Below are 25,047 nucleotides of genomic sequence, written 5' to 3'. Positions count from 1 at the left end.
ATGTCATGTTGGTCATGTGGGCACACTTTATTGTGTCTTTAAACTGTCTTTAAACTGCCATTTGCTATGTCATTTATCATATCCGAGATAAATATGACAATCATGATATTGATTTGATGTTGCCCATCCCTGGAGTTGAATACTTGCTGGCAAGCTGTCAGCATCAAGATACTAAACCCGGTTGATCTCTTTCTTTCCGTCTCTTTTTCTCTGCAGTGGCTCACTGCGCGTCGTCCAGACAGATCATCTCCCACTGGAAAAATTGCACAAAACACGACTGTCCCGTCTGCCTGCCGCTGAAGAACGCCAGCGACAAGCGCACCCAGCAGCGTAAGTACAACTAGCAGACTCCGTCCCGCTGTCGCTTGACCATTGTCAAGTCGCTCAACGACACCAAACGCCAGGCTGAATTGCTTCCATTGACTGTGCTGAATACGCAGGACATCTAGACATGGCAAGCTCTGTGTTCATCCTACAAAGGCCCCAGTCTTTACTGCAGTCATTACATGAGATTATGTTGGTATATTGAGCTGTAGTAGCCCGTAGTGACGGCTTTAGAAAGAATTAGACCTGCTTGTGGCTTCCCTGAAACCAGCCAAAGATGTTTGTGTGTAGAATATTTGTATATTTTACTATTCAGGCAATTTATTTCTAGGTTTGTGCTCCTCCACAATGACTAAAAGCACTGTGAGTGAGAGTGTGGTCCTGCTGGGCTTGTAATCTGACACACGAGAGGGATAGCAGTGTGATGGAGGGAGAGGGAGGAAACGGAGAGCGTGTGCTGGAGGTGTCCTGCTGAGCCATTGGCTGTTGGGCTGTTTACTGCTACTCCCCTCAAACAGAGCCGAGTTTAACACTCTCCCTGCCTCACATTAATACTGTTTTCCTTTCTGTTTTGTCTCCATGTAACCGTTGTCACGGATTCACAGTCTGTTCTTCTTTGTCCAACCATCTTTTCGATTCTTCCCTGGATTACTTACATTAGTTACTTTTACACTCTCTCGCATTTAAGTTCCCCCCTCTGTTTTTTTTCTTTATTTCACCACTCTGCTCAGCATCTTTCATCACTTAAAGCATTCCAGCGTTGGTCTGTCCCTGTTTGACTTGCATGTTAAAGAACATGACGCCGAGGCTTGTCTCTCCTGCCAACACAAGCAGAGCGCAGTATTTCTTTGTTCTGCCTCCTCCGGTTTTTGTCTTTGCACAAACTAAGAGCTTTTTTAGCCCGACCAAAGCCTGAACCCAGAAAAATATGCTAATGCTCTGTCCCCTGAAGGGATATATGCATTTATTCAGTTCACTGCTTTTTAAAGCGTTTAGCCTTACATTACGTTCTCACTGTATCATTTTTCCATGTGACTTTGTCTTGCCAGAGGTCAAAGTGTGTACGCATGTGTATTGGTATTACCTGTTTGAAGTATTCTACGTCTTAGCTGTGTTTTCACCAAAGCAGATTCTTTTCACATTTATTGGGTTGGCACACAGTATCAACATTTGCATTTTGTTTGCGTATTCTAGCTGGAGCAGCAGTAGAGCAATCAAGATGGTCAACATTTCAAACTGCTGCCAGTATTTTCAGTATGATTTTGTATTTGCGTGTTTTGGACTGACGGCTCCGTCTCTCTCCCCAGCCATGCTGAGCTCCCCCAACGCGGGCCTCCAGAACCCCATGTCCTCAGTTGGTGTGGGCCAGCCCAGTGCTCCCACCATCAATACCTCAACCACCATAGACCCCAGCTCCATGCAGAGAGCCTACGAGGCACTTGGGCTGCCCTACAGCAGCCAGGCCACTGGGCAGGCCCGGGGGGCCCCCGGGGGCCCAGGACAGACAGCAGGCGCACAGAACGCACAGGCCCAGCAACAACAGCTTCCGCAGATGAGACCCATCAATGCACTTGGTAAAGCCAAACAGCCTGATTGTAATTCCTATATTTTCTATGAGCACTTCTAGAAGCCTTAAAATATCGAGTAACTCTCGAATTTATGCATCTATGAGGTTGATTTACTTACAAATGCACAGCACACCCAAATGCAAGGCTCCCAAATGGTTCTAAAAATGTATGTAAAACACACAACAATATCCAGGTATGACTGAGTTTTGAAATTGTAAAGCAAATTGTTTGCGTTTGTTGTCAAGCTGCTGTTTAATCAAGTCAAGCTGCTATTTCAGTATGTGTTTTTTGTGACATAGAGTACTCTTCAGTTGTAAACATGGTCAATTTGGAAATGAAGGCGGTTTTGTTTGCTCACGGTGCTCTGTATTTACAGGTAACCAGATGGCTCTTGGAGGTGCGACACTGGGCGTGACCACTTCAGAAAACCTGCAAACAGACTCCCTTCCCAACACACTCAACACTAACAAGTCAGTCCCAGCAAAATAACTACATGGCATTCATTGACCCTAAACATTTTGTTTAATTGGAGGAAACCTAAAGTAGCTACTTAAAATGTATAGGTTTACTAGATCTGATGCTATTTTGAGTGCAGTTGCCTGAAATAAATGCCACTATATTTAAATACACAGAAATAAAAGCTGTAACTTCTCTCCGTCCTCCTGTTCCTCCTCCAGTCAGCTGCTGTCAGACGGGTCAGCTGTGGGCTCAATGGGCAACCTACCCACAGCATCACCCATCTCCGCCACAGGCACCAGGAAAGCGTGGCATGAGCATGTCACTCAGGATCTGCGCAATCACCTCGTACACAAACTGTAAGTGCTGGAGAACTGTAACAGTTTGAGAATGATTGTTAATCTCCCTACTTGTTAGTCACCCTCTTTTGACTTTTGTCTCATACCCTGCTTTTAAAGCAACATTTTTTAAGTACAGTGGTGGAAATGAGAGGTATTCATTGCTGCAAATTTCTTTTCTTCTGTGGCAGAGTACAAGCCATATTCCCTACCCCTGACCCGGCAGCTTTGAAGGACAGACGAATGGAGAACCTGGTAGCTTACGCCAGAAAGGTGGAGGGGGACATGTACGAGTCAGCTAACAGCCGGGTAGGCGTTCTGAAACGGGCCTCAACTAGGAAATAACTTGAATGGCTCACCTTATCAAGGCCACACACAAAGCCTTTCTAGCATAGCCACGAAATACACTGTATGCTTATTGTTTTTGTCAACTTTACTATCGCCTTCCACTTACCCGTTTTCTCCCCTCAGGATGAGTACTATCACTTCCTGGCTGAGAAGATCTATAAAATCCAAAAGGAACTGGAGGAGAAGAGGCGCTCAAGGTTACAGAAGCAGAACATCAACCAGCCAGCTATGGCTGCCCAGGGGACCCAGCCGCCCAGCCTTCCCCAGCCCAGTGCCTTTGGCCCAAGGCCACAGAGTGAGTACAGTGTTTACAAGACTTACAGAAAATTTCAGGTAAAGCTCAAATAAGTTTGACTTTGAACATTTTTGAAACATGACAAGTTTTAGAAACCTTGGAAAACTATTTGTGGCCTTGATGTACCTGATATTTTATGCAGTTTCACAAATTTTCATCTTGGTTATTAAAAAGAATTCTCCGCAGCTGCAAAGCTGTATGGTTAAGTTGACATATTACCCAGCTAGGGTTGGGTCATACCGTTACTGATAACCTGAAGAGATCTTTCTATACCCTTTATACTGAGGTAGATAATTTTAATGTCTGTGGTTGTATTAGGCCAAATGTTGCATATCATTGTTATAAGGCTTCTTAATTTGTCATGTACTTTATTCAATGACAAAAAAAAACAAAACATTCCCATCTGGTTATTTTATCTATAGATGGTGCATAGTTTTCTTAATTGAATTTCCAGACAATTGCCCTATATCCAACCATTTATCATGTTAGATGTTTTTGATTATTTAACCCTTAAATGGAAAATCGTGCATAACGGTTGGTTATGTTGTCCTTCAAGCTGTCTTTTGGTTCAATGTTTATTCTCTTTGCTTTGTAGATGGACCTGTTCCTCTGCCCAACATGCCAAATCAGATCATGAATCGCATGCAGGTTTCACAAGGTACGTCTTGGTTATTGCATGTTGCACATGGTAATTTCCGATTCAGATACGAAGAAAACAGAGATGTGGAATATGTACAAATGAAGAGGAACAGAAAAGATGATTATGACAAAAGGAGAAATACTAATCTACATTATCTGGAAGTCTGAATACAGAAAAGTGTCAGTGAAGCGGAACACATTCACTGAAGATGCCATGAAAGGCAAGCAAGCATCGGGAAGAGACAAATGTTTTGTTAAAAGATGCCATCTGCTGCACCTTGGTTGTGCAAGTAATTGCTTAATTACATAGGTGCAACTGTGTAGCTTAAGCTGCCTGAAAGTTGACACATGTAAAGGTCTAACTTGAACTGAAAGAAACCTTAAGAAAAAAAGTATAAACTATCTTTGATTGTGTGTGATTGTTGTCTTTCTGCACTCCTTGTTGAGTTGTGTTTGCCCATCGTTGAACATTGTGGTCTACTCTCCTGTGCAGGAATCAACCAGTTCAACCATATGGCTCTGCCCAACGCCCAGATAACCCAGACACCAATGGGAGCCCGAGCTGCCTCACCCATGAACCACCCACAGCAAATGAACATGAGCTCCGTCCCAGCGGTGAGGAGGGCAGGGGGCAGAGGGGCACGCAAATCATAGTACACACAAACACACATTATTGATTTCTTTAGTAAGTAGCTGTGTAATAAGCGGGATAATGTACAGCGAGCGGGTCATTGTTTTGAAATAAACCCCTTTGCATCACCCTGTTGGGGTTTATTTCACAACAATGACCTGCTCGCTGTACATCATCTCTTACATACTAATTACTAATAATTCAATATACTGGATAATAATTACATTTGTAAATATTTCGAATCATATAGGAAATTAAACAAGACCAGTGTGGATTTTAATTTTTAATTTAATTTTTAGATTAGATGGGGTGAAGCATACATGGCACTTTAAAAAAAAAAAACACTAACCTGTTTTTTCTTTTATAACAAAAACAGGAATTGATTATTCTAGTAATATTTGACAACAACATCTTCTTCTGCCTTGTAGATGGGGCTGTCTCCCTCCAGGATGCCCCAGGCCCAGGCCATGATAGCCGGACATGGTGGTGGTAACATGGTCGGTCAGACGGCCAGCCAGGGGCAGTTTCTGGCTCAGACCCAGTTCCCTCCAGGATCAACTGCAGTAGCTGCAACGGGTGCCATGAATGTCACCGTGGGGCCCGGCATGGGCCAGCCACCTGCACAGGCTGCCGTCACCCAGGTGAGACATGAAGAGAGGCGAGGGGTGTGGAGCTGCAGTAAACCATGTCGGATAACTGATTGGTTTGGCTACTTTCAGTATGCTATCCTTTTTAGAGTTAATACAAAGGTGTGCTAATTCCAAACAGCTGCTGGGGAACTCAAACTACCTTCACTAATCATACTACACACTAATTGCTCTTAAATTGTTCTCATACCAATCACAAGGTGATCTCTAAACCTCAAACTGTGTGTGGTGTTGTGTTTGTCTGGTTGACTCTATGTTTGTTGTCTGCTAATCTTGTTTGTTTGTATGCGTATGTCCGCCTGCCCTTTGTTTGTGTCCTTCTCTCCAGCAGCAGCAGCAGCAGAGCGCTAACCTCCCCATGAATGCACTTGGCCCCTCGCTGGGCCCTCAGCTAGCCTCCTCCCAAACCCCCTTGCACACCACGCCTCCACCTGCTGCCTCCTCCGCCTCCACGGCTGGGGGGGGCACTAACCTGCCGCAACCCCAGCCCTCCAGCCGCAGCTCCACCCCCACCCTCCCTGGCCCTGCCCCAGCCCCGGGTGCCACCCCGCCCCGCCCCACCCAGCCCCAACCCCAGGTGGAGCTCCCTGCAGCAGCAAAGACGCAGCCCCCGCCTCAGCCCCCTACCACGCCGGTGAGACTGAGACCCTCAGCATGCCCTCCACTCTGATCCCCCCACCTCCCCTGCAAACTCCCATCCCTATGACTGCCATATACCAACCTGTCCCATCCACATCCTGTCTGATAACTGCATCTTCACCACTGTTTGTAGCATCCATCACAATGGGAATGTTACATCTTTCAACTTAGACGGAGCAATGAAATCGATATGGGAGGTGTTCATCTGTGTCGTGGTTTCAGCCCTGCATGCAAAAAAAAGCAACTGAGCTGTTGCCAATACCTCATATATGTCTTTTCTGTCTTCCTCCCTCCCCTGCGTTTCAGCTGTCTCAACCAGGGGCCAGTCTGGATAGCCGGGTGCCCACGCCGGCCTCAGCTGCCAGCGCCGACCTGCACTCGCAGCATGTCGGAGCAGACCTGCCTGTCCAGGAGGTCAAAAAGGAGGCACACCATGACCAACAAGAGTTTGAGGCCGCTGGCGGCAAAACTGAGCCCAAGATGGAGGTGGGTCGAAGCGGTGTGTTCAAATACACGTCAACTGATTCATCTATTCGTTGATTCGTGCTGTTTTTAACTCATTGGTGCATTTCTCTCTCCAATAATTCATCAGAAAATCATAAATACAGCTTCATATACCCTGAACAGATCAGCTTTATCTTCATTTTTTATTTTATTTTATGTATTTGTTCATCAGTTCATAGTCAACATGTTTGATATTTAAAGGCCTCGGTCTTGTTGTTAAAAAACATAATTCCTACTCCAGAACTCATTTCTCCGTCACCAAACTGTCCTGTGACAGTGAATCTAAACAATCAGTAGACCTGAACCTAAACAAGACAAGGAGCGAATTATCTTCTCAGCTGTGGACATCATCTGAGGATAAGCATTGAAGGGCTGTCCTCGACCAAAGAAAATCTTAGTTGACTAACTCTCATGTGATTTTGTCGTCTAATCGATTAGTTTATTTAATCGACAAATCTGTGAAACTGAGTTTCTCCACAGAGAATCACACAAAAGCACCACTTTAAATCTTGTGTTTATCAGATATGTGCTCATAAGTTTCTTAGAAATAAGTCATTCAGCATGAAAAATGACTGTTTGACTAAAGAAATCAAAACGAGAGGGGGCAGCCCTAAAGCTTTGGCCACTTTTTGTTGTGGTGAGAAAAGAGAAAAAGAATATTGAGTGTAAATGAATTTTGTGGTTTTGAGTAGGGATGATCTGATCTGTCAGATCGGTATCGTCCCTGATAGAGACCTTATTAAGCGGATGGGGCATCAGCCGTGGCGTGATCCATCCTCATTAAATACAGTTTCTTTGTCATTGTCATTATAAAGGTCCGTATTTACGCTATCAGTTACACTCATTCAGTCACCGTGGGCCCCTGACTCGTGTGCTAGTTGCAGCTAGCATGCTGCTGGCCTCATGTTACCTTGCATATTAATGATTGCAATGAGTTTGACACAGTGAGGTTTACAAATTTTATATTTGAGGAAAAGAGAGCATGGTTATTGAATCGGTACTCATCGGCAGATACCTTAAAGGGACTGTTTGTAAGAATCAGAAATGCTTGTTAACAGTGACACCTGTGGCCGTTAAGTCAACGAAAGTCAGCGTCGGGTTCGCGCTTGTGCTCGCTCTAAATAGACATGAACGAGCCACGCTCAAAACAGTGAGGCGACACACGTCAGCTAAAACCACGATATCACTTTATATTTCAACTGCTTGGCAGTAATGTTAGCTGACCAGACGAAGGTCTCTCCATGAATCAGTGCTGATCCTAGTGTTGGCTTTTCCTGCCTCAGCCTCCCAACCACGGCCGGAGAGAACAGGGGGGACACCGGAGTTTTGGTCGGGGACGATAACGTTTAACCTCTGTTGGTCTGGAGGAGCTGCAGCATTTATTTCTGCACAAACATCCACTGTACATTCACTAGATATTCTCAGAGCTAAACTAACTCTTCTGCAGTGTGTAGTGTGCGCGCATGCACGTAAGAGTGGAGCGAAATAGCGAGAATGCGTGTGTGAGTGAAGGCAAGCAGGCAGAGGAGCAGAGGACCAGAGTACAGCGGAGACTCCGGCCCTGGAGACCAAAGCTACGGTCTCCCCCGCGTCCGTGGCCAACACTGTTTAGCAAGACGGGCTTCAGTAGATATAACTTTGCGGTTTTGGTGCTTCAGTGTAGTTTGTGTTGGAGTCTTGTCTGAACAGCGTAGCCACACGCGAGCGCGCATGAGAGACCGACCCGGATTGATTTATACGTGTAAGAAGTTACAAACAGTCCCTTTAAGTTGAGGTACTGGAATCTGTATCGGGAGAAAAAAAGTTGGATCTTTACATCCTTGATTTTTCAGCCTGCACACTGACTCCAAGCCACAGAATTGATTCAAATAGACCAAGTCAGATCTTCATCTCGGTCAAAAGGTGAAGATTCAGCTAGGTTCAAAACGTTGCCTTATTGAATACATTTTGTAGCACTGATGCTGCTTTTTAAATAGCTTTGCACCTACGTGATAAGCATGTAATTAAACTCCTTCATCCTTAGGATTTATATTATCAAGAGATTGCGAATTGCATGGGATGCACACGTAAACTTCTGACAGTGACACACAAGCTCACACTTCAAGTAACCACAATGAAAACATATTTCCCTTCTGATCACCAGACAAAGGCTGTCAGTCATCCAGCTCTTTCTCGTGTTGAGTTTTAAAACATGATTGTGGTTTAATGGGTCGTTTGCCTTTTCGTCTGTAGACTGAGGAAGACTCTGCTTCAACGGTGGTGGTGGTGAAGAAGGAGGAGCCAGAGGAAAAGCCAGAAGCAATGGAGACGGAGGAGAAGAAGCCGGAAATGAAGACAGAACCCAAAGAAGAGGAAGAGGGTGGAGCCAACGGCACAGCCTCCTCATCCCCCTCTCAGTCACGGAGGAAAAGTGAGTCTGATGCCAGGGGATGAATAAAACCTGTGTAGAGTCTATGACTGATCCACTCACTACGCGGAGAGGGTTTCCGTCACTGTCAGCAACGCTAGTACACCCACTCTGTGAGACAGTCACGACTTACTATGAGTTTCATTTAAACATCTGATGAAAACATTATTAGTCTGGCACTGACTCTCGTAAGCCTCCTTTGATCTTGCCATTATTTTACACAAATAATGAACGGGCTGTGCACCTGCTGGTAGAATATATCCAACAAATCCTGACACCCACTTGAAGGCCAACTAATGTAACGTTTCGGTTACAGTTGATGTGCAGGCAGGGAGCAATATGTAGTAAATTGAGACATAATCAAAACTCTAGTACAGGCATGGAGCGAGCAATTCACCGTTCAGTTGGTGTTAGTTAGAATATCAAACTATAGTCATGTAACCTAAGTGTTGATGTTGATAGGTCGCTTTGTTTTGGTTTTTAGAATATTTGATAATTAGACACAGAAAGTGATGTAATACAGATAACAAAATGCAACTAGGCCTGGTCAACAGATGTACTTTGTAGTGCTCAGGGAGTCTGTTGTCTTTGTGAAGGTCTAGCATAGAAAAAACGTGTAGCAGTCTTTCTCCTCTGTTTTTTGTCTCCACAGTTTTGCTGTGCACTAAACCTTACTTTTCCCCTAACCTTTCTCTATTTTGGATCACTTACCTTGCCTTTTCCATTGTTCATTTTTCAGTCTTTAAGCCAGAGGAGCTGCGCCAGGCTCTGATGCCGACTCTGGAGTCTCTCTACAGGCAGGACCCCGAGTCGCTGCCCTTCAGACAGCCAGTAGACCCCATGCTTCTGGGTATCCCTGTACGTAGCACACATGCACTTGCCACCTAATGTTTTTACTTTAATCAAAACCTTTGAAATGATAAAGTGTTGCTCACGGAATGTTGTTAAATGTTTTGGTGGACGCACATTACTCAGCTGCACTATTTTAGCTCTTTGGTCTGTAACACTATAACTTTGTATTTGTCCTTCTCTCTCCAGGACTACTTTGACATCGTTAAGAACCCAATTGACCTCTCCACAATAAAGCGCAAGCTTGACACGGGCCAGTACCAGGAGCCCTGGCAATACGTTGACGATGTCTGGATGATGTTCAACAACGCCTGGCTCTACAACCGCAAGACATCCCGCGTGTACAAGTACTGCTCCAAGCTGGCCGAGGTGTTTGAGTCAGAGATCGACCCTGTCATGCAGGGCCTGGGATACTGCTGCGGGAGGAAGGTGAGATGAAATGAATGGAGACGTTTTTGTGACGGGGCTGCCAAATTACTAAAAATCAAATGTTTACTTCATCTTTCCAGGCCTGCAGGCTTGTCACCTTGGGGTGTTAATGGGTGCGTCTGCAGACAAAGTTCCATCGGAACTGAATTATTCTGTCAGAGTCCGTTTATTTTTACAGCTAGCACAAAAAAGATTGATGCACATAATGCGGAACCAAAATTCACAAGCACGAGTTCCGCTTGGAAACTTATAGCCGTGCGCCGCTAGCAACTATTGCTGATTATTTATCAACAATCTCATTGTGTAAATATTTTGTGAAAGCACCAATGGTCAATCCTATAATATCGTTGCAATATCAATATCGAGGTATTAAATATTGTGATATATGATTTTCTCCATGTCGTCCAGCCCTAGGTCAGACTACCAGGTCAGCTTCAAAACAGAAACCATGCAGCTCATAGATACTCAAAGTCTTGCTTTATTAAACTACTAAACTAGTATTTTCCATTTCATAGCATTAATAGATGCTTTTTTTAGTTTTATAACCTATTGAGAGTGACCTGTTGCCTTTTGGGAAAGATGTTGTTCAGTGTTCGTACAGCGTAATACAGAAGTGTTTGAAATGTTCCTTATTTTTATAGTGAAAATAGTTAACCAAAGTTACCAGTGGGCAAAATGCTGCCTCAGTCCCCGCAGGAGGATTGTGTCTGTCTTTGACACTTGAACTACTGGGGTATTAGTAAAGATTGTCAGTGTGCAGTCGTATCAATGAAAGTGACAGGAACCCCCAGGGGGTTCCCATCTTTGTCACCTTTTTCACCCATGACGAGTTTACATGCCTGTCTTTAACTCTATTTACATTTAACTCAGAGTATGCGTTTTATTTTTCCCCATGTGATTGTGAATATTTTTGTACTTTGTCTGCATCGCCCAGCACTAAAGATGAGTCAAATTTAGATACGAAACTAAAGGGTAAACTTGAAATAATAACTCTGACTGATGGATTTTTCTACTCCTGATGCAAAGGATTTATTGAATGAATGAATCTTGTTTTTTCACCACGTTTGTCATCTTGCTTGTGTCTGCAGTACGAGTTCTCCCCTCAAACCCTCTGTTGCTATGGCAAGCAGCTCTGCACCATACCTACTGGAGGCACATACTACAGTTACCAGAACAGGTACCTGCATCTGTGTGTGTGTGTGTGTGCGTGTATGCATAAATGTGTGTGATTGTCCTTTGCAGTTATGTGTGGCTGTAAACTCAACTATGAATTGGGTACAACATTATATTGCACTAGTTGGAATTTTAATCTCACTGAATCATCTCATACGTGTCACACATTTGCATGCAAAGTTGTTCATTAAGTGTTTTGATGGGCCATAAATGCAGCCGTTTGAACTGTATCACCCCCCTGCAGCCTGGGATCTGTTCCTCTGTAGCTCTAGAGGGACCACTGTGATCTAGGCAGTAGTGTCATCCTGACAGCTCTAATGGCCCTGCCTCCAGGTCCTGGCACGGCATGAGACTACAAAATGGTTTTGCTCATAACAACATTTATTAACAGCCAGGTTCTAGTGTTACACATACAGGGAAACACTCTGAAACTCTAAACCCAAAAGAGCATCGGGACGCAGAGCAACAAAGCAGCGTGTTGATTGTGTTTTGCTCAGCATGCATCGAGGGACTGAGTGAATTCAGCGTTGCTGCCCCCTCTCTTGTACAACTGATGAAAATATAACAGCTTTGGCCACAAACAGCGTTGCCCATCAGTGCCTTTTCCTCTCAGTTGAAAGCCAGCAGATGACTGCTTGCACCATAATCCCTTGCGCCCCCTGCTGTATAAACGTGGTAACTGCAGCCCCTTTTTTCACACTTAAACTGCACTTTGAGAGCAGAGCAGCACAGAAGCAGTAGTGATACAGCACAGCCTGACAGACAACACGAGGCTCCTGCAGCGCAGTCCATTTACACTCTCAATGGGAGCTCAGGGATTCCCCACTCTCTGTTATAAAACATAAAAGACAAGCGTTATTTTCTGCACAATTGTGTTGGACACACAAGTAGCCGAATGCTAACTGTTGAGTGTTGATTGTGCTGAATGTTGAATTTGTATTTCTGCAGGTATCATTTCTGTGAGAAGTGCTTCAATGAGATCCAGGGGGAGAGTGTGACGTTAGGAGATGATCCCGCACAGCCACAGACGTAAGTAAACTGGCTATTGATAAACCCACTATTGAAAAAAGTTGCAGTTGTGCATGTTTAGAAACATATTGTGAGGGGAGACTTTTCTGTAACTCTGACCATGCAGCTCATAGATATTCAAAGTCTTGCCTTGGAAAACTTAAGCACAGTTTCTAATAAAATTGTGAGAATGTCTCCAGTTGTGAGAAGCATCTACCTGTTCTTGTTAACATGTTGCTTGCATGATGTTGATATTTATTGGATTTTAATGTCGGATTTATCAACGAATATATTTCTTAGGGTGCTTTCACCAGCCATATACCCCCTTTGGCTGGTCCAAATCAGAGTGAAATTTATACTTTTGGTTTGTTTTCTGTTAAGTCTGGTTCAGTTTCACAGTGCACAAATTAAAGCGAACCAAATAATAATTTAAAAAATAATTAGCTGAGGGGCGTGTACAAAGGAGTGATTTATCTTTTTTGTCTCAAGAGTTGCCACTTCTAATCAGGGAATCACAAACTTTGATATATTGCTGTTGAAGTTTTCCACTTTGACTCGGCACTGATCTACGGTGCGCACAAATCCCTTCTCCTCCAGTTTATCTCCAATGACAAACGTCACTATTTCTGTGGACTTTATTTAGCATATTCTGTATGTTCTCCTCGGTCCAGTTGTCAAGCAAACATTGGACGTACCATCTCAACAAATGCCCACAGGCATTTTGCCCTTTGGTTCGCTTGCAAATGGTTGGAGACCACCTCTCACAAGCGGCCTTGGTCCGTTTTTTTTGGTCCGCACCAGAGTACGATTACTACGTTCACAACCGCCAAAACGAAACGCACCAGGAGTTGAACCGCACCAGAGTTCGATTAACATGGACTAAATGTTGGCTTGTGAAAGCGCCCCTTAAACAACCGTAGTGTTTTTTAGAGTCTTATGTATGGATTATTGAAGCACCACTGAACAAATTGTTATCGTGGCTCCCGCACAGACTCGGCCAGCAATGAGAAACGCACAGAGCCCCCGACTGAAGATAGAAAAAATAAAAAAAATCCAGTGGTTTTGTGTGAATTGTTTTTCTCACTTCCTCTTCTCTTTCTTTTTACCTACTTTTCTCTGACACTTCAGGATGATTTCAAAAGACCAATTCGAACGGAAGAAGAACGATGTACTCGACCCTGAACCGTAAGTAGACACAAACCCTACACCCTCTCAGAGAGAAGGACTAATACTAGGGCTGGGTGTTGTTTTAAAAAATACGATACCGGTACCAGTACTCTTAACGTGATACCAATATCTGTAGAGTACTTCATTTGATACGGTTTGTTTTTCTTCTCCATTTGATACCCATTAATGTGGGTGGATGCATTCAGTTGCTTAAAATGCCACCACCACCGCATTTGTTTTAATCAGACGCCACAGGCAAATACTGCGCTCAACTTCACCACACCACAGACTGTATGGGTTGTAGCTTGCGTTGATTGGCTGCGAGCAAATCCATACAAATAGTCATTTTTTTTTCTAGATCTGTGTACAAAAAGGATCGAATGCAGGTATCGTTTGACTGGAGAAGTTTGGATACTACTTGGTACTGGGTTATTTCAGGCAATACCGTAAAGGTACCGTGTACCGATGCCCAGCCCTAACTAGTACTGACAGAAATGTCACGTTCTTCCAGTGCTGCTTTTTCAGAAGTTAGTCTCATATGTGTTGAATAATCATTTTCCCGCTTACGTGCTCCTGATCACATCAAGGTTATTTTTTTTTCCACCCACATCTGGCTTTGTGTTTGTGCCTTTGGTGCACAGTCTGCACATTTTCTCTGTAGAGCTCTCAGATCAATCACTTTGGTTTCAGTGAGGCCTCGGGGGGGGGGCGACTCGGCAGCGCCACCTACTGCGTGTCAAACCTCTATGCGTGTCCAATGAGAGTTTTTCCATCAGAGAATGCAGGCTCTTATTTCTTTGATATGCAGTGATTGCCTTTCACATTGTCATTGCGACATAATGTTAAATAAGATGTCCTCCCACAAAGGCACACTGCTCACTGCCTCAGCAGTTAAGATATCAACATTTATACAAACGATGGCCATCAGGAACATGACTCGGACAGTTTTCGAACTGGACCAGTGTTTGAGAATTTTCATACGCATAGAATAATCATCAGTCATCCAAGTCAGAGCACATGTAGAAGTGCTACGTCAACAGAAACTGGACAGTGCTGCAGTTGCTGTTGACGTAGTGCTGCTAGATCTTTGCATTTTTACACTTTTTTATGTAGCATAGAGTGAGTCAGGTAGCGTTAAATGTCTTACTTAGGGACACCTTGAAAGGAGACTGAAAGGATTTCTGTGAACTTTTTATCTGATTTTAAAATGCGTAAATATCTGACTGTTTGCTTCCTTTTCTTTAGGTTTGTTGAATGTAAAGATTGTGGCCGGAAGATGCACCAGATATGCGTCTTACACTACGAGGTCATTTGGCCATCTGGGTGAGATGTCAACTCGTACTTTTAATAGATGTGCATATTTTACGTGTGTTAATTGCAACAATAAGTCTTAACTTCTCTCTCTTTCAATTTCCAGATTCATCTGTGACAATTGTTTAAAGAAGGGTGCAAAAACCCGGAAGGAAAACAAGTTCTCTGCAAAACGTTAGTTCAGTTCTCTACTTTTGAGTTTTAAATATCAGGTCCTTCAATTGGTTTTCGTGCGGTGTTCAAAATGTCAACAGATTATTGCAGTTTTGTCTAACAAGCACCGAAGACGCTAGATAATATAAACCACCTGCACATGGGCTGCATATGTCTCTCTCTGTGGCTTTCCTTCAGTGGCGGCTTTGTTTTTTTGATGTTGGTCTTGTGGACTCTCTGGTATTTTTCTTTGGTGTTTGTAGCTCTGGAGAACAATACTGACCTTTTATGGCATATGGTGCTCACATAAATCTGTTCTAGTGCTTTTCTTGTTTTCATAAATTGAAGGCTTCTGTAGTAGTTGTTTAAGTACCAAATGTGTCATTTATTATTGCATTTATTTTATCCTGAAAAGTTAAAAAACTTTCTCCTGTGTGTTTGTACACTGTAGGGCTGCAGTCAACACGATTGGGAATGTACATAGAGGATCGTGTGAATAAATACTTGAAGAGACAGAACCACCCAGAGGCCGGAGAGGTGTTTGTGCGAGTGGTGGCGAGCTCCGAGAAAACGACGGAAGTGAAGCCAGGCATGAAAGCCAGGTGAGAGCATCACTGACAGGAGAGCTTGGGTGTATGTCATGTATGCTTTGGTGTGCTCAAAGCACTTTACTTTAAATTACTGGATCATTATTTATCAGCTAAACTTGCCTTAGTCAAATAAATGAACAACCAAAGAGTCAACAGTCAAGATGAGGGAGGCCGTAATGTTGTACAATCAGATACCTGTCTCGCCCTCTATGATTTGCAGATGCACCGGCACAGCTCGTATTTGTCCTGAGCTTTCTTTTATTGTCCCTGCCATGTAAAGCTGAATGCCCTCTATAAAGCGTTTATACCCACTCAGAGTGATCGTGGAACCTGCATGTTTGACAAGATAGAGTGCACACCCTCCCTCAGAGTACCTCAGAGGGTTGTTCACAGTTTCATCATCTCACACGAGATCAAAGTCTGCGATGCTCGTCCCATCCCAGGGAGGAGGCCCTCGTCTGAGAACCTGTTATCTTCAGGTTGACTGATTTAAGGCTGTTTGCTTTTTATTGACTCAAGGCCACTTGACTTGAATTGTCCCATTATGCTCTTGAGTGTCGCTAAAAGCAGCGACACTCGAGGCAACTTCACGAGCAACTCCTGTTTCCTAGAAGCCTTTATAGTCGAAATCAAATAAAAAAATAGCTTATGTACTGTATTATACACCTACGGAATTATAAAATAGGTTTTAAGAAGTTTTTGTGGCAACATACCTTTACACGCTGCCCAAATAAGAGAAACCATCATATATAATCTACAGCTTTGCACCGTCGGCATCTTTGTGTAGAAAGTGTTGACATGTTTTAGCTGGCAATAACCCAAGAACAAATATCACAAAATGTTCTAGTTTCACCTTCTAACTAGAGATCACATTAGGCTGTTCACACATTTTAATTAGGGCTGTCAAAGTTAACACAATAATAATACATTAATGCAAATTCATTTTAATGCCACTAACTTCTTTCACGTATTAGCGTAACTTGCCATTTTCAAAGGGGTCCCTTGACCTCTGACCTCAAGATATGTGAATGAAAATGGGTTCTATGGGTACCCACGAGTCTCCCCTTTACAGACATGCCCACTTTATGATAACCACATGCAGTTTGGGGCAAGTCATAGTCAAGTCAGCACACTGACACACTGACAGCTGTTGTTGCCTGTTGGGCTGCAGTTTGTTATGATTTGAGCATATTTTTATGTTAAATGCAGTACCTGTGAGGGTTTCTGGACAATATCTGTCATTGTTTTGTGTTGTTGATTGATTTCCAATACTAAATATATACATACATTTGCATAAAGCAAATATATTTGCCCATTCCCATGTTGATAAGAGTATTAAATACTTGACAAATCTCCCTTTAAGGTACATTTTGAACAGATTAAAAATGAACGATTAATTATGTACAATCATGCGTTTAATTGCGATTGAATATTTTAATTGATTTATTAAGCCCTGATTTTAATATTTTTTCTTCATTACGACAGGTTTGTGGACACGGGTGAGATGCCTGAGACTTTTCCCTACAGAACCAAAGCACTTTTCGCCTTTGAGGAGATTGACGGCGTGGATGTGTGCTTCTTTGGCATGCACGTGCAGGAGTACGGCTCTGAATGCTCATTCCCCAACACTAGGTCTGTACTACATGACAATAAAGGACTGGCACTTCAGGTGCTTTCTATGGGTGAAATTGACCATGTTTCCTCTCTCTACCTCTGCAGACGGGTCTACATATCATACCTTGACAGTATTCACTTCTTCAGACCTCGGAATCTACGAACAGCAGTGTACCACGAGATCCTCATCGGCTATCTAGAATATGTCAAGAAACTCGGGTAAGCCTTTCTCTAATGCTCCTTTTCCGCTTCACCTCTTGAAACAAACAACATGGGGAAGATTCTGGTGTGAAATTTGCAGTGGGATTTGGTTTCTTTGGTCTTATTTTTGATCTGTGTATGCCCGCAGGTATGCCCAGGGCCACATCTGGGCGTGTCCGCCCAGTGAAGGAGACGACTACATCTTCCACTGCCATCCTCCTGACCAGAAGATCCCCAAGCCCAAGAGACTGCAGGAGTGGTACAGGAAGATGCTGGACAAGGCCTTTGCAGAGAGGATTCTGCATGACTACAAGGTAAGGATGAGACATTTTGTGTGTTTGTGTGCCAGTTTGTTTCATATGTGGCAACGGGGTATTGAAATTGGCAATGGACAGGATCACACCGGCCAAAACAAAAACAGACGTTCCGGACCGGCATGAAAATTTCCAAGGAGAACATACTGGCTGTAGCCTTGTTGTGAGAGAAGCCAGTATTTCAATTCAGCATGTTTCCTTAATCTCTGATGACATATCATGGTCATTTTATGATTTGTTACAGTAAATATATTACATATTGGTCCTTTATATATACTGACACAAGTCTTACGTCTGAATATGCGGCCTGTAATATTTAGAGAGATGGACAAATTAACATTTGCAGGCAAAACTTTATTAATTTGTAAAGGGAGAAGGGTGTCATCTTGTTACGTTTTGATTTACTGCGTTCCTGGAAATATGATTCCAGGTAGATTTCTGTGTGAATAATTGATAGTCTGAACACATTTGCTACTTCGCAGTCATTAACAGACAAACACATTAAACATGTAAATGCTCAGCGTGTTGGATAACTGAAAACTTCAAATACCTCTTGAATAGCTTGAATCAACCATGTGTTTTTTCTTCCTCTCAGGATATCTGCAAACAGGCGACAGAGGACCGTCTGACCAGCGCTAATGAGCTGCCGTACTTCGAAGGCGACTTCTGGCCCAACGTGCTGGAGGAGAGCATCAGGGAGCTGGAGCAGGAGGAAGAGGAGAGGAAGAAGGAGGAGAACACGGCTGCCTCTGAAACCCCTGAGGTGCGAACATTGTCGTGGTTTGATGATGTCGTACTAGCTATAGATACTAACATTCTTTCATATACCACTCCTTTATAAGCCTTGGAATATCGTTGTCAACACATTTGAATTTTAATGATCTCTAACGAGAAGTTGAATTAAGGTGACAACAAAGTTCAACACAGTGTAACTGAAGAACACATGGCATATTGAATATAACCAAAACCAAAGTCCTAGCTTGACAGCTGGAGAGATTCAGTCAATAATCAACATAGTGTTAATTTAATGAGCTGTTTTCTTTAATATCGGTCATTGCGTATCTCCCACAGGGTACGCCAAGTGACAGCAAAAACGCTAAGAAGAAGAACAACAAGAAGACCAATAAAAACAAGGGCAGCGTGAGCCGAGCCAATAAGAAGAAGCCTGGGATGCCGAATGTAGCCAATGATCTGTCCCAGAAGCTTTACGCCAGCATGGAGAAGCACAAAGAGGTCAGACTTGTTTTGTTTTCATATTTTTCTCTAATAGATATTAAGCTGCAATTTTGATGATAAACAGGAATTTTATAAACATTTGTGTGTTAGTTAATAAAGGGCAATAGTTTTTCCTTACTATTTGTCTTAATGATACTAGATTTAGTGATTTATAATGTACATTTTTTAATGTTTTAATAGCAGTTTCAGTTTCGCTTGTGCTTCTCTCTTATTTCTGTGTTGTTTTCCTCCGCTGAAGGTGTTCTTTGTGATCCACCTTCACTCCGCTACCATGACTAATACCCTGCCGCCCATCGCTGACCCTGACCCCGGTCTCTCTTGTGACCTGATGGATGGCCGCGATGCCTTCCTGACTCTGGCCAGGGACAAGCACTGGGAGTTCAGCTCCCTCAGGAGGTGCAAGTGGAGCACCATGTGCATGCTGGTTGAACTGCACAACCAGGGACAGGACCGCTTTGTCTACACTTGCAACGAGTGCAAGCACCATGTGGAGACACGCTGGCACTGCACTGTGTGCGAGGTGAGTTACTACTATCACTACTGTTATAAAGCTGTGTTGTGTTTTTACACTGGAATTACTCCTGTGTCAGCAACTGTTAGAATAACACTGTAAAAAAATGATAAGGGTAAGTCTGTCAGTGTTTAATTACAGTCAAGGACAGAAGAGAATAAATCAGGAATGACATTAATGTACTACATCAAATACAAATATTCTTAACAGCACAAGTATGTTTGTAAAACTTTTTACAAAACTGTCAGACTTGGTCAGACTTGTGTTAATTACTGTGTCCCGTCTGCCCTTTTCTGCAGGACTTTGATCTGTGCATTAGTTGTTACAACGTGAAGGGCCACGAACACCAGATGGTGAAATGGGGTCTTGGCCTGGACGACGACAGCAACAGCCAGAGTGGAGAGGCCTCCAAGAGCCCACAGGAGAGCCGGCGCTTAAGTATCCAACGCTGCATCCAGTCCCTGGTCCACGCCTGTCAGTGCCGCAACGCCAACTGCTCTCTGCCGTCCTGCCAGAAGATGAAGCGAGTGGTGCAGCACACCAAGGGCTGCAAGCGCAAAACCAACGGCGGCTGCCCTGTATGCAAACAACTTATCGCTTTATGCTGTTACCACGCAAAGCACTGTCAGGAGAACAAGTGTCCTGTCCCGTTCTGCCTGAACATCAAGCACAAGCTTCGCCAGCAGCAGCTGCAGCACAGGCTCCAGCAGGCCCAGCTGATGAGGAGAAGAATGGCCACCATGCAAGGCAGAACCATGCCGCTACCGTCCCCGCCGGCCTCCGCTGCCCCCAGCACTCCCACTCCCCATGCCCAGCCCAACACTCCTCAGACTCCCCAGCAGCCGCTCTCCAACCAGCCGCAGACCCCCAACTCAGCAGGCGTTATGTCCCCGTCTTTCCCCAACGCACCTCGCAATGGCCAGCCTCAAACACCAGTGTCCCAGGGCAAGCCCGGGCCCCAGGCGTCCCCTCTACACCAGCAGCAGTCCCCTCTCCCCCAGCCGCCACAGCCTCCTCAGCCTCCCCTCGCTGCAGTCAAGATGGCACGGCACATCGAGATGATGGCACAGGCCCAGCAGAACCAGCAGAACTACCGGGTCGTGAACGGCTTACCCATGAACCCCCAGCAACCGCAGCAGCGCATGACTGGACCAATGCAGCCGACCATGCAGATGGTGCCTGGGCCCCGGGGCCCACAGGTCATGCAACCGGGCATGCCCCCAGGTCAGTGGCCTGGAGCTGCAGGGCCAATGCAGCCAGCTCAGACTCAACAACCAGGCCTTGTCCCTGGCCAGACCCCACAGCAGGCCATGACCATGCAGCGAGCCTTGATGACCCCAGGGCCGCAACCTCAGCCGGGCCAGAGGATGCTGATTCCACAGCAGCCTGGCGTCCGGCCACAAACACCCCAGAGACCCGGCGCTATTGCACCCAATGCCCTGCAGGACCTTCTCCGCACCCTCAAGTCTCCCAGCTCACCCCAGCAGCAACAGCAAGTCCTCAACATCCTCAAATCCAACCCTCAGCTCATGGCTGCTTTCATCAAACAGCGAACAGCCAAGTTCTATGCCAACCAGCCGCAGCAACAGCAGCAGGCAGGTCAGCAACAGCAGCCCGGCTTGCCAGCAATGCAGGCCATGGCCATGCCAGGGGGTGCGGTGCAGAGGCCGGGGATGCCCCCACAGCAGCCTCAGCAGCCTCCTGTGCAGGCCTTGACATTAGGGGGTCAAGGGCAGCTGATAAACGTAGCACACAACACCAACCCCCAGATCCAGGAGCTCTACCGTCGGCAGCTCTTAAGACAACAACAACAACAGCAGCAGCAGCAGCAGCAGCAGCAGCAGCAGCAGCAACAGGGAGTGATGCCTCAGGGCCATCCTGGCCAGTTCCCTGCTCAAGCGCAGGGTACAGCAGCTACGTACTCCCAGCTCCGCATGCAGCAGCAGCAGCAGCAGATAGCCATGCAGGCAGGTTCAGGAGCCGCTGGGGGACCCATGGGCCAGCTCCCACCCATGGCTCAGATGGCCCAGCCCGGCATGGGGATGGACGCCACCAAGAACTTACTGCATCAACGACTGCTCCAGCAGCAACAACAGCAGCAACTTCCCACCCAGCAGCAGGCCATCCTCAAGCAGCAGATGGGCTCTCCTGCCCAGCCCAGCCCCATGAGCCCCCAGACCCACCTGCTGGCCGGCCAGCCCCAGGGTGGAGCCCACCTCCCCGGCCAGCCCACACTAGCCAATGCCCTCAACAACCAGGTCCGCTCCCCCGCGCCAGTCCAGTCCCCCTGTCCGCCCTCGCAACAGCAGCCCCAGCAGCAGCGGCCACATTCCAGTCCCTCACCGCAGGTCCAGAACCAGCCCCAGCCCTCGCCGCAGCACCCACATCCACCCCACTCGGGTTCCCCCCATCCGGGACTCGGGGGCCCGCTGTCAGGGTCCATGGAGCAGGGACATTTGGGGACACCAGAACAAAGCGCCATGCTACCGCAGCTTAACACGCCCAACAGAGGGGGGCTGAACAGTGACTTGGGGATGGTGGGAGATGCTACAGGGGACACTCTGGAGAAGTTTGTGGAGGGATTGTAGCATTTCTGCTTGGAACTAAAGAACACAATCTCTCTCCCAGGGACCCATCCTCCCGCCCCTCTTCCTCCTGGTTCCCCCTCGGACTCTTTATCCCGTTAGAGGGCTTTGTTTGTTCTTTCTAAGGTTGAGAACGTTTTTTTTTTGTACTGACATGTAAAAAGTTTCAACTGTTGTAAAAAGAAAAGAGAAAATTTGGTCGGGGGAAAAAAACAAAAAAAAGTCAACACTTGGAGGGAATGTAATTGTTTCCTAAAAGTTTGTTCTTAAATGAAATTTAAATCACAAAGAATATATTTTTTGGTTGAGACCAAATGTGTTCAATACTCAATTTATTTTTGGTTTTTTTTTTTGGTATGGTTTCATGCCTTTCTTGTTTCTTTTTTTTCTTTTTTTAAGAAAATGTACAATTGCATTATATTATTCATATCTTTTTATTTTGTACCTTTGGAAAAGAAACTTAAAGCATTTTTTGTTTTGAAACTGTAAAATAAGTTGTCTGGGAATTGGGCCAGGTTTTTCGTTTTCTTCTCAAGCTGTCATTCCTGGCAATTGTAATCTAGTGTTGTACCATTACTCCAAGACGATGCGTTCAGGGACCGCTCCCTTCCTCTTTGTGTGTATGAAGAGCACTCAGTTGTATTGAAATAGGAAATGGACTGCGGCAGTTGTTTATACACGGGCACGTATACAGGCGCACATGAAGACACCGACACAGACACCGACACAAACCCTCACAGTCACTAAAATAACTACAGCTCCAACTGGTTTCACAAACACAGACAACAAGGACTGCAGCCTACATCTCAGTGGCCTGGAATTTGGAAAATCTGTCTTGTAGGTGTTGAACATTGTTGCTTTGACATTAAAAAGAATTTGTCATACTTTTTTGTCATACAAATGTTGTAAAGTGTAAAGAGAGCGTGAGAAAGAGACCAGCCCCCTAAGCTGAGGTGGAATGATCACCGGTTGTTTGTAGGCCACATCTCTGATGACGCCACATCCTCTAAATTTTACACTAAGCTGTGTGCTATCTGGGGATGAAGGGCCCGTTTGAGATTCACCCTGAGAAAAACTAAATGTTATCAACCCTCATTCCTCTCTCACAAAAACTTGAATTAGGGGGATTTACTTTTTCTCCTATTGTAAATCAAGTTATTAAGCAAAATACTATAAATATAAGGAAGAGAGAATGAAATCACTGTATAAACTGGTTAAAAGACTCATTTCTTACTTATATACCATATTGTTAAATAAACTGTGTGCAGCAGAATAACTCCAGTACTCTGTTGACTGAATAATGAGGCATCACTCCTGTGTACTACTTTGTGTTCATTTGTTTCTGCTTTCGTTTTCCAGTCTCTGTTAACGCTGGGTTTAAAAATAGGTAATAGGTGATCAGAGAAGTGTCCCTCAACCATATGACTATGGTTGAAGTCACGTGTCTCCACTTTTCTGCCCTAAAATACCATTTATTTCTAATGAATCAATTTCCTTTTTTATTTTGCTATAACTTAATTCTGCATCTGAATTTCTACAGATTGAAAAAGTGGGTGAATTTGAAGTGTTTAGTGTTAAGTTGAATGTTTAGTAAAGTGAAGGAGTAGTGATGCAGCAATTCGCACAGAAAGCTCACATTTCCGATACTGAAAAAGGTAATTAAAGTAACCTCACCATTTTACTAGCAGGGATGTGGTGGAGGGTAAACTTTATTTGATAGTCAACCACTTCCATTGTAAAGCATTAATGAATAGGCCTATCACTAAATTTAGAAAACCCAGTCAAGATGGAACAATTAAAGACTCTTATACCAATGGAAAAACTGAAAACAAACAAAATATATTGAACCTTTGAAAGGAATTGTTATTGATTAGAAAACAGTCACTTATAAAATGCTCAATTCTAAATATTTCTAAAATCAAAGTGTAATGGAAATGAGTGAGTCCCAACCTCTAATTTAAATCATAAGCTTTGCAAGTGTCTTTTAAGTGGGATAAAAGCACAGGGCTTTTCTATAAAAGTACTATAAATAAATAAATCTTGATTACTGTCTGGATTTTAGGCTCATAAATAGATTTAGACACATGATAGCTAAAGTAAGTAAGGATGGAAGGAAGGAGGGTTAAAGTCGGTATGTGTGTATCCTGTGTTAAAACACGATGATACTTCCTGTAGTATTAATCTCAGTTTAATCACAGACATTTCCAATACTCTAAAATTAGGAAATATAATAAAAACATGTAAATGGTCTGAGTAAAGTCAGTAGACAACATATATACTATCAGTTCCTACATGTCTTGTGATGGTGCGAAGTTAAAGCAGTATTATATTCCTTAGAATAATAACATTTTGTCTTTTCTTTGAGGACCTAATTGAGGGGTCAGCAACCTTTACTATCAAAAGAGACATTTTAGGCAAAAAAAAGTGTATAGTATATACTGTAAGTCTAATGCAGTGAGGGCCAAAGTCCAAATGTACTACGGAGGGCCACATTGAGGGAAAAAATATCTGAGATTTCCAGAATAAAGTCACAATATTACGAGGAAAAATTATGAGAATTAAGTCCTAACTTTACGAGAAAAAAAGTCGTAATATTATGAGAATAAAGTCATAACTTAATGAGAAAAAAAGAAAATAACACATAAAATTACTACTTTATAATACTGTGACTTTATTCTCATAATACTACGACTTTTTTCTCGTAAACCTATGACTTTATTCTCGAAATCTCAGATTTATTTATTTTTACTCAATGTGGCCCTAATAATCTGTCGTACCATCATACATTAGACCTACAAAAATGATAAATAAAAATGAAAATGTAAACAAAAAACATTCATTTCCATTTTTTTAAATCCACAGGGAGCCACTGGAGAGGAGCTAAAGAGCCGCAGGTTGCTGAACCCTGACATAATAGTTACTGGCTCTCAGGTCCTAAAGGGACTATATGTTTTACTACTTGACCAAGACAGGTAGAGGGTAAACACAAGAGGTCTGTGCTTCAAGAACAAATGAGGAACATCTGGGATAAATATACACTATGTGACCTCAGTCACAAACATTTCTCTCAGATACTAAAAGATACATTTGGTTATGTGGCTGGAAGTAAT

The 25,047-nt window shown here is 44.0% G+C and overlaps 1 protein-coding gene across 7 annotated transcripts in view; it reads left to right on the top strand.

The window, feature by feature from the left end:
* Positions 1–23,241, top strand: part of crebbpa (CREB binding protein a) — a 59,244-nt gene extending 36,003 nt beyond the window's left edge. For 3 of the 7 annotated variants that reach the window (XM_037763748.1, XM_037763747.1, XM_037763753.1), the window contains 27 exons: positions 217–330; positions 1,632–1,898; positions 2,269–2,362; positions 2,570–2,707; positions 2,878–2,995; positions 3,158–3,329; positions 3,925–3,987; positions 4,462–4,583; positions 5,028–5,240; positions 5,575–5,880; positions 6,192–6,371; positions 8,622–8,799; positions 9,536–9,654; positions 9,835–10,074; positions 11,163–11,251; positions 12,196–12,276; positions 13,384–13,440; positions 14,668–14,745; positions 14,840–14,907; positions 15,338–15,488; positions 16,962–17,108; positions 17,196–17,309; positions 17,440–17,605; positions 18,201–18,368; positions 18,677–18,838; positions 19,080–19,361; positions 19,652–23,241. In XM_037763748.1, the coding sequence (XP_037619676.1) occupies positions 217–330; positions 1,632–1,898; positions 2,269–2,362; positions 2,570–2,707; positions 2,878–2,995; positions 3,158–3,329; positions 3,925–3,987; positions 4,462–4,583; positions 5,028–5,240; positions 5,575–5,880; positions 6,192–6,371; positions 8,622–8,799; positions 9,536–9,654; positions 9,835–10,074; positions 11,163–11,251; positions 12,196–12,276; positions 13,384–13,440; positions 14,668–14,745; positions 14,840–14,907; positions 15,338–15,488; positions 16,962–17,108; positions 17,196–17,309; positions 17,440–17,605; positions 18,201–18,368; positions 18,677–18,838; positions 19,080–19,361; positions 19,652–21,940 (6,176 nt within the window). In that variant the 3' untranslated portion in view covers positions 21,941–23,241. The remainder of the gene's footprint in view (positions 1–216; positions 331–1,631; positions 1,899–2,268; positions 2,363–2,569; positions 2,708–2,877; positions 2,996–3,157; positions 3,330–3,924; positions 3,988–4,461; positions 4,584–5,027; positions 5,241–5,574; positions 5,881–6,191; positions 6,372–8,621; positions 8,800–9,535; positions 9,655–9,834; positions 10,075–11,162; positions 11,252–12,195; positions 12,277–13,383; positions 13,441–14,667; positions 14,746–14,839; positions 14,908–15,337; positions 15,489–16,961; positions 17,109–17,195; positions 17,310–17,439; positions 17,606–18,200; positions 18,369–18,676; positions 18,839–19,079; positions 19,362–19,651) is intronic. The other 4 variants (XM_037763752.1, XM_037763751.1, XM_037763750.1 and 1 more) reach the window with 4 other exon arrangements.
* Positions 23,242–25,047: the final 1,806 nt, after the last annotated feature.

This window comes from Sebastes umbrosus, chromosome 3 (genome assembly GCF_015220745.1).
Source record: "Sebastes umbrosus isolate fSebUmb1 chromosome 3, fSebUmb1.pri, whole genome shotgun sequence".
Lineage (NCBI taxonomy): Eukaryota > Metazoa > Chordata > Actinopteri > Perciformes > Sebastidae > Sebastes > Sebastes umbrosus.
This window is presented reverse-complemented; position numbering and strand designations above follow the sequence as displayed.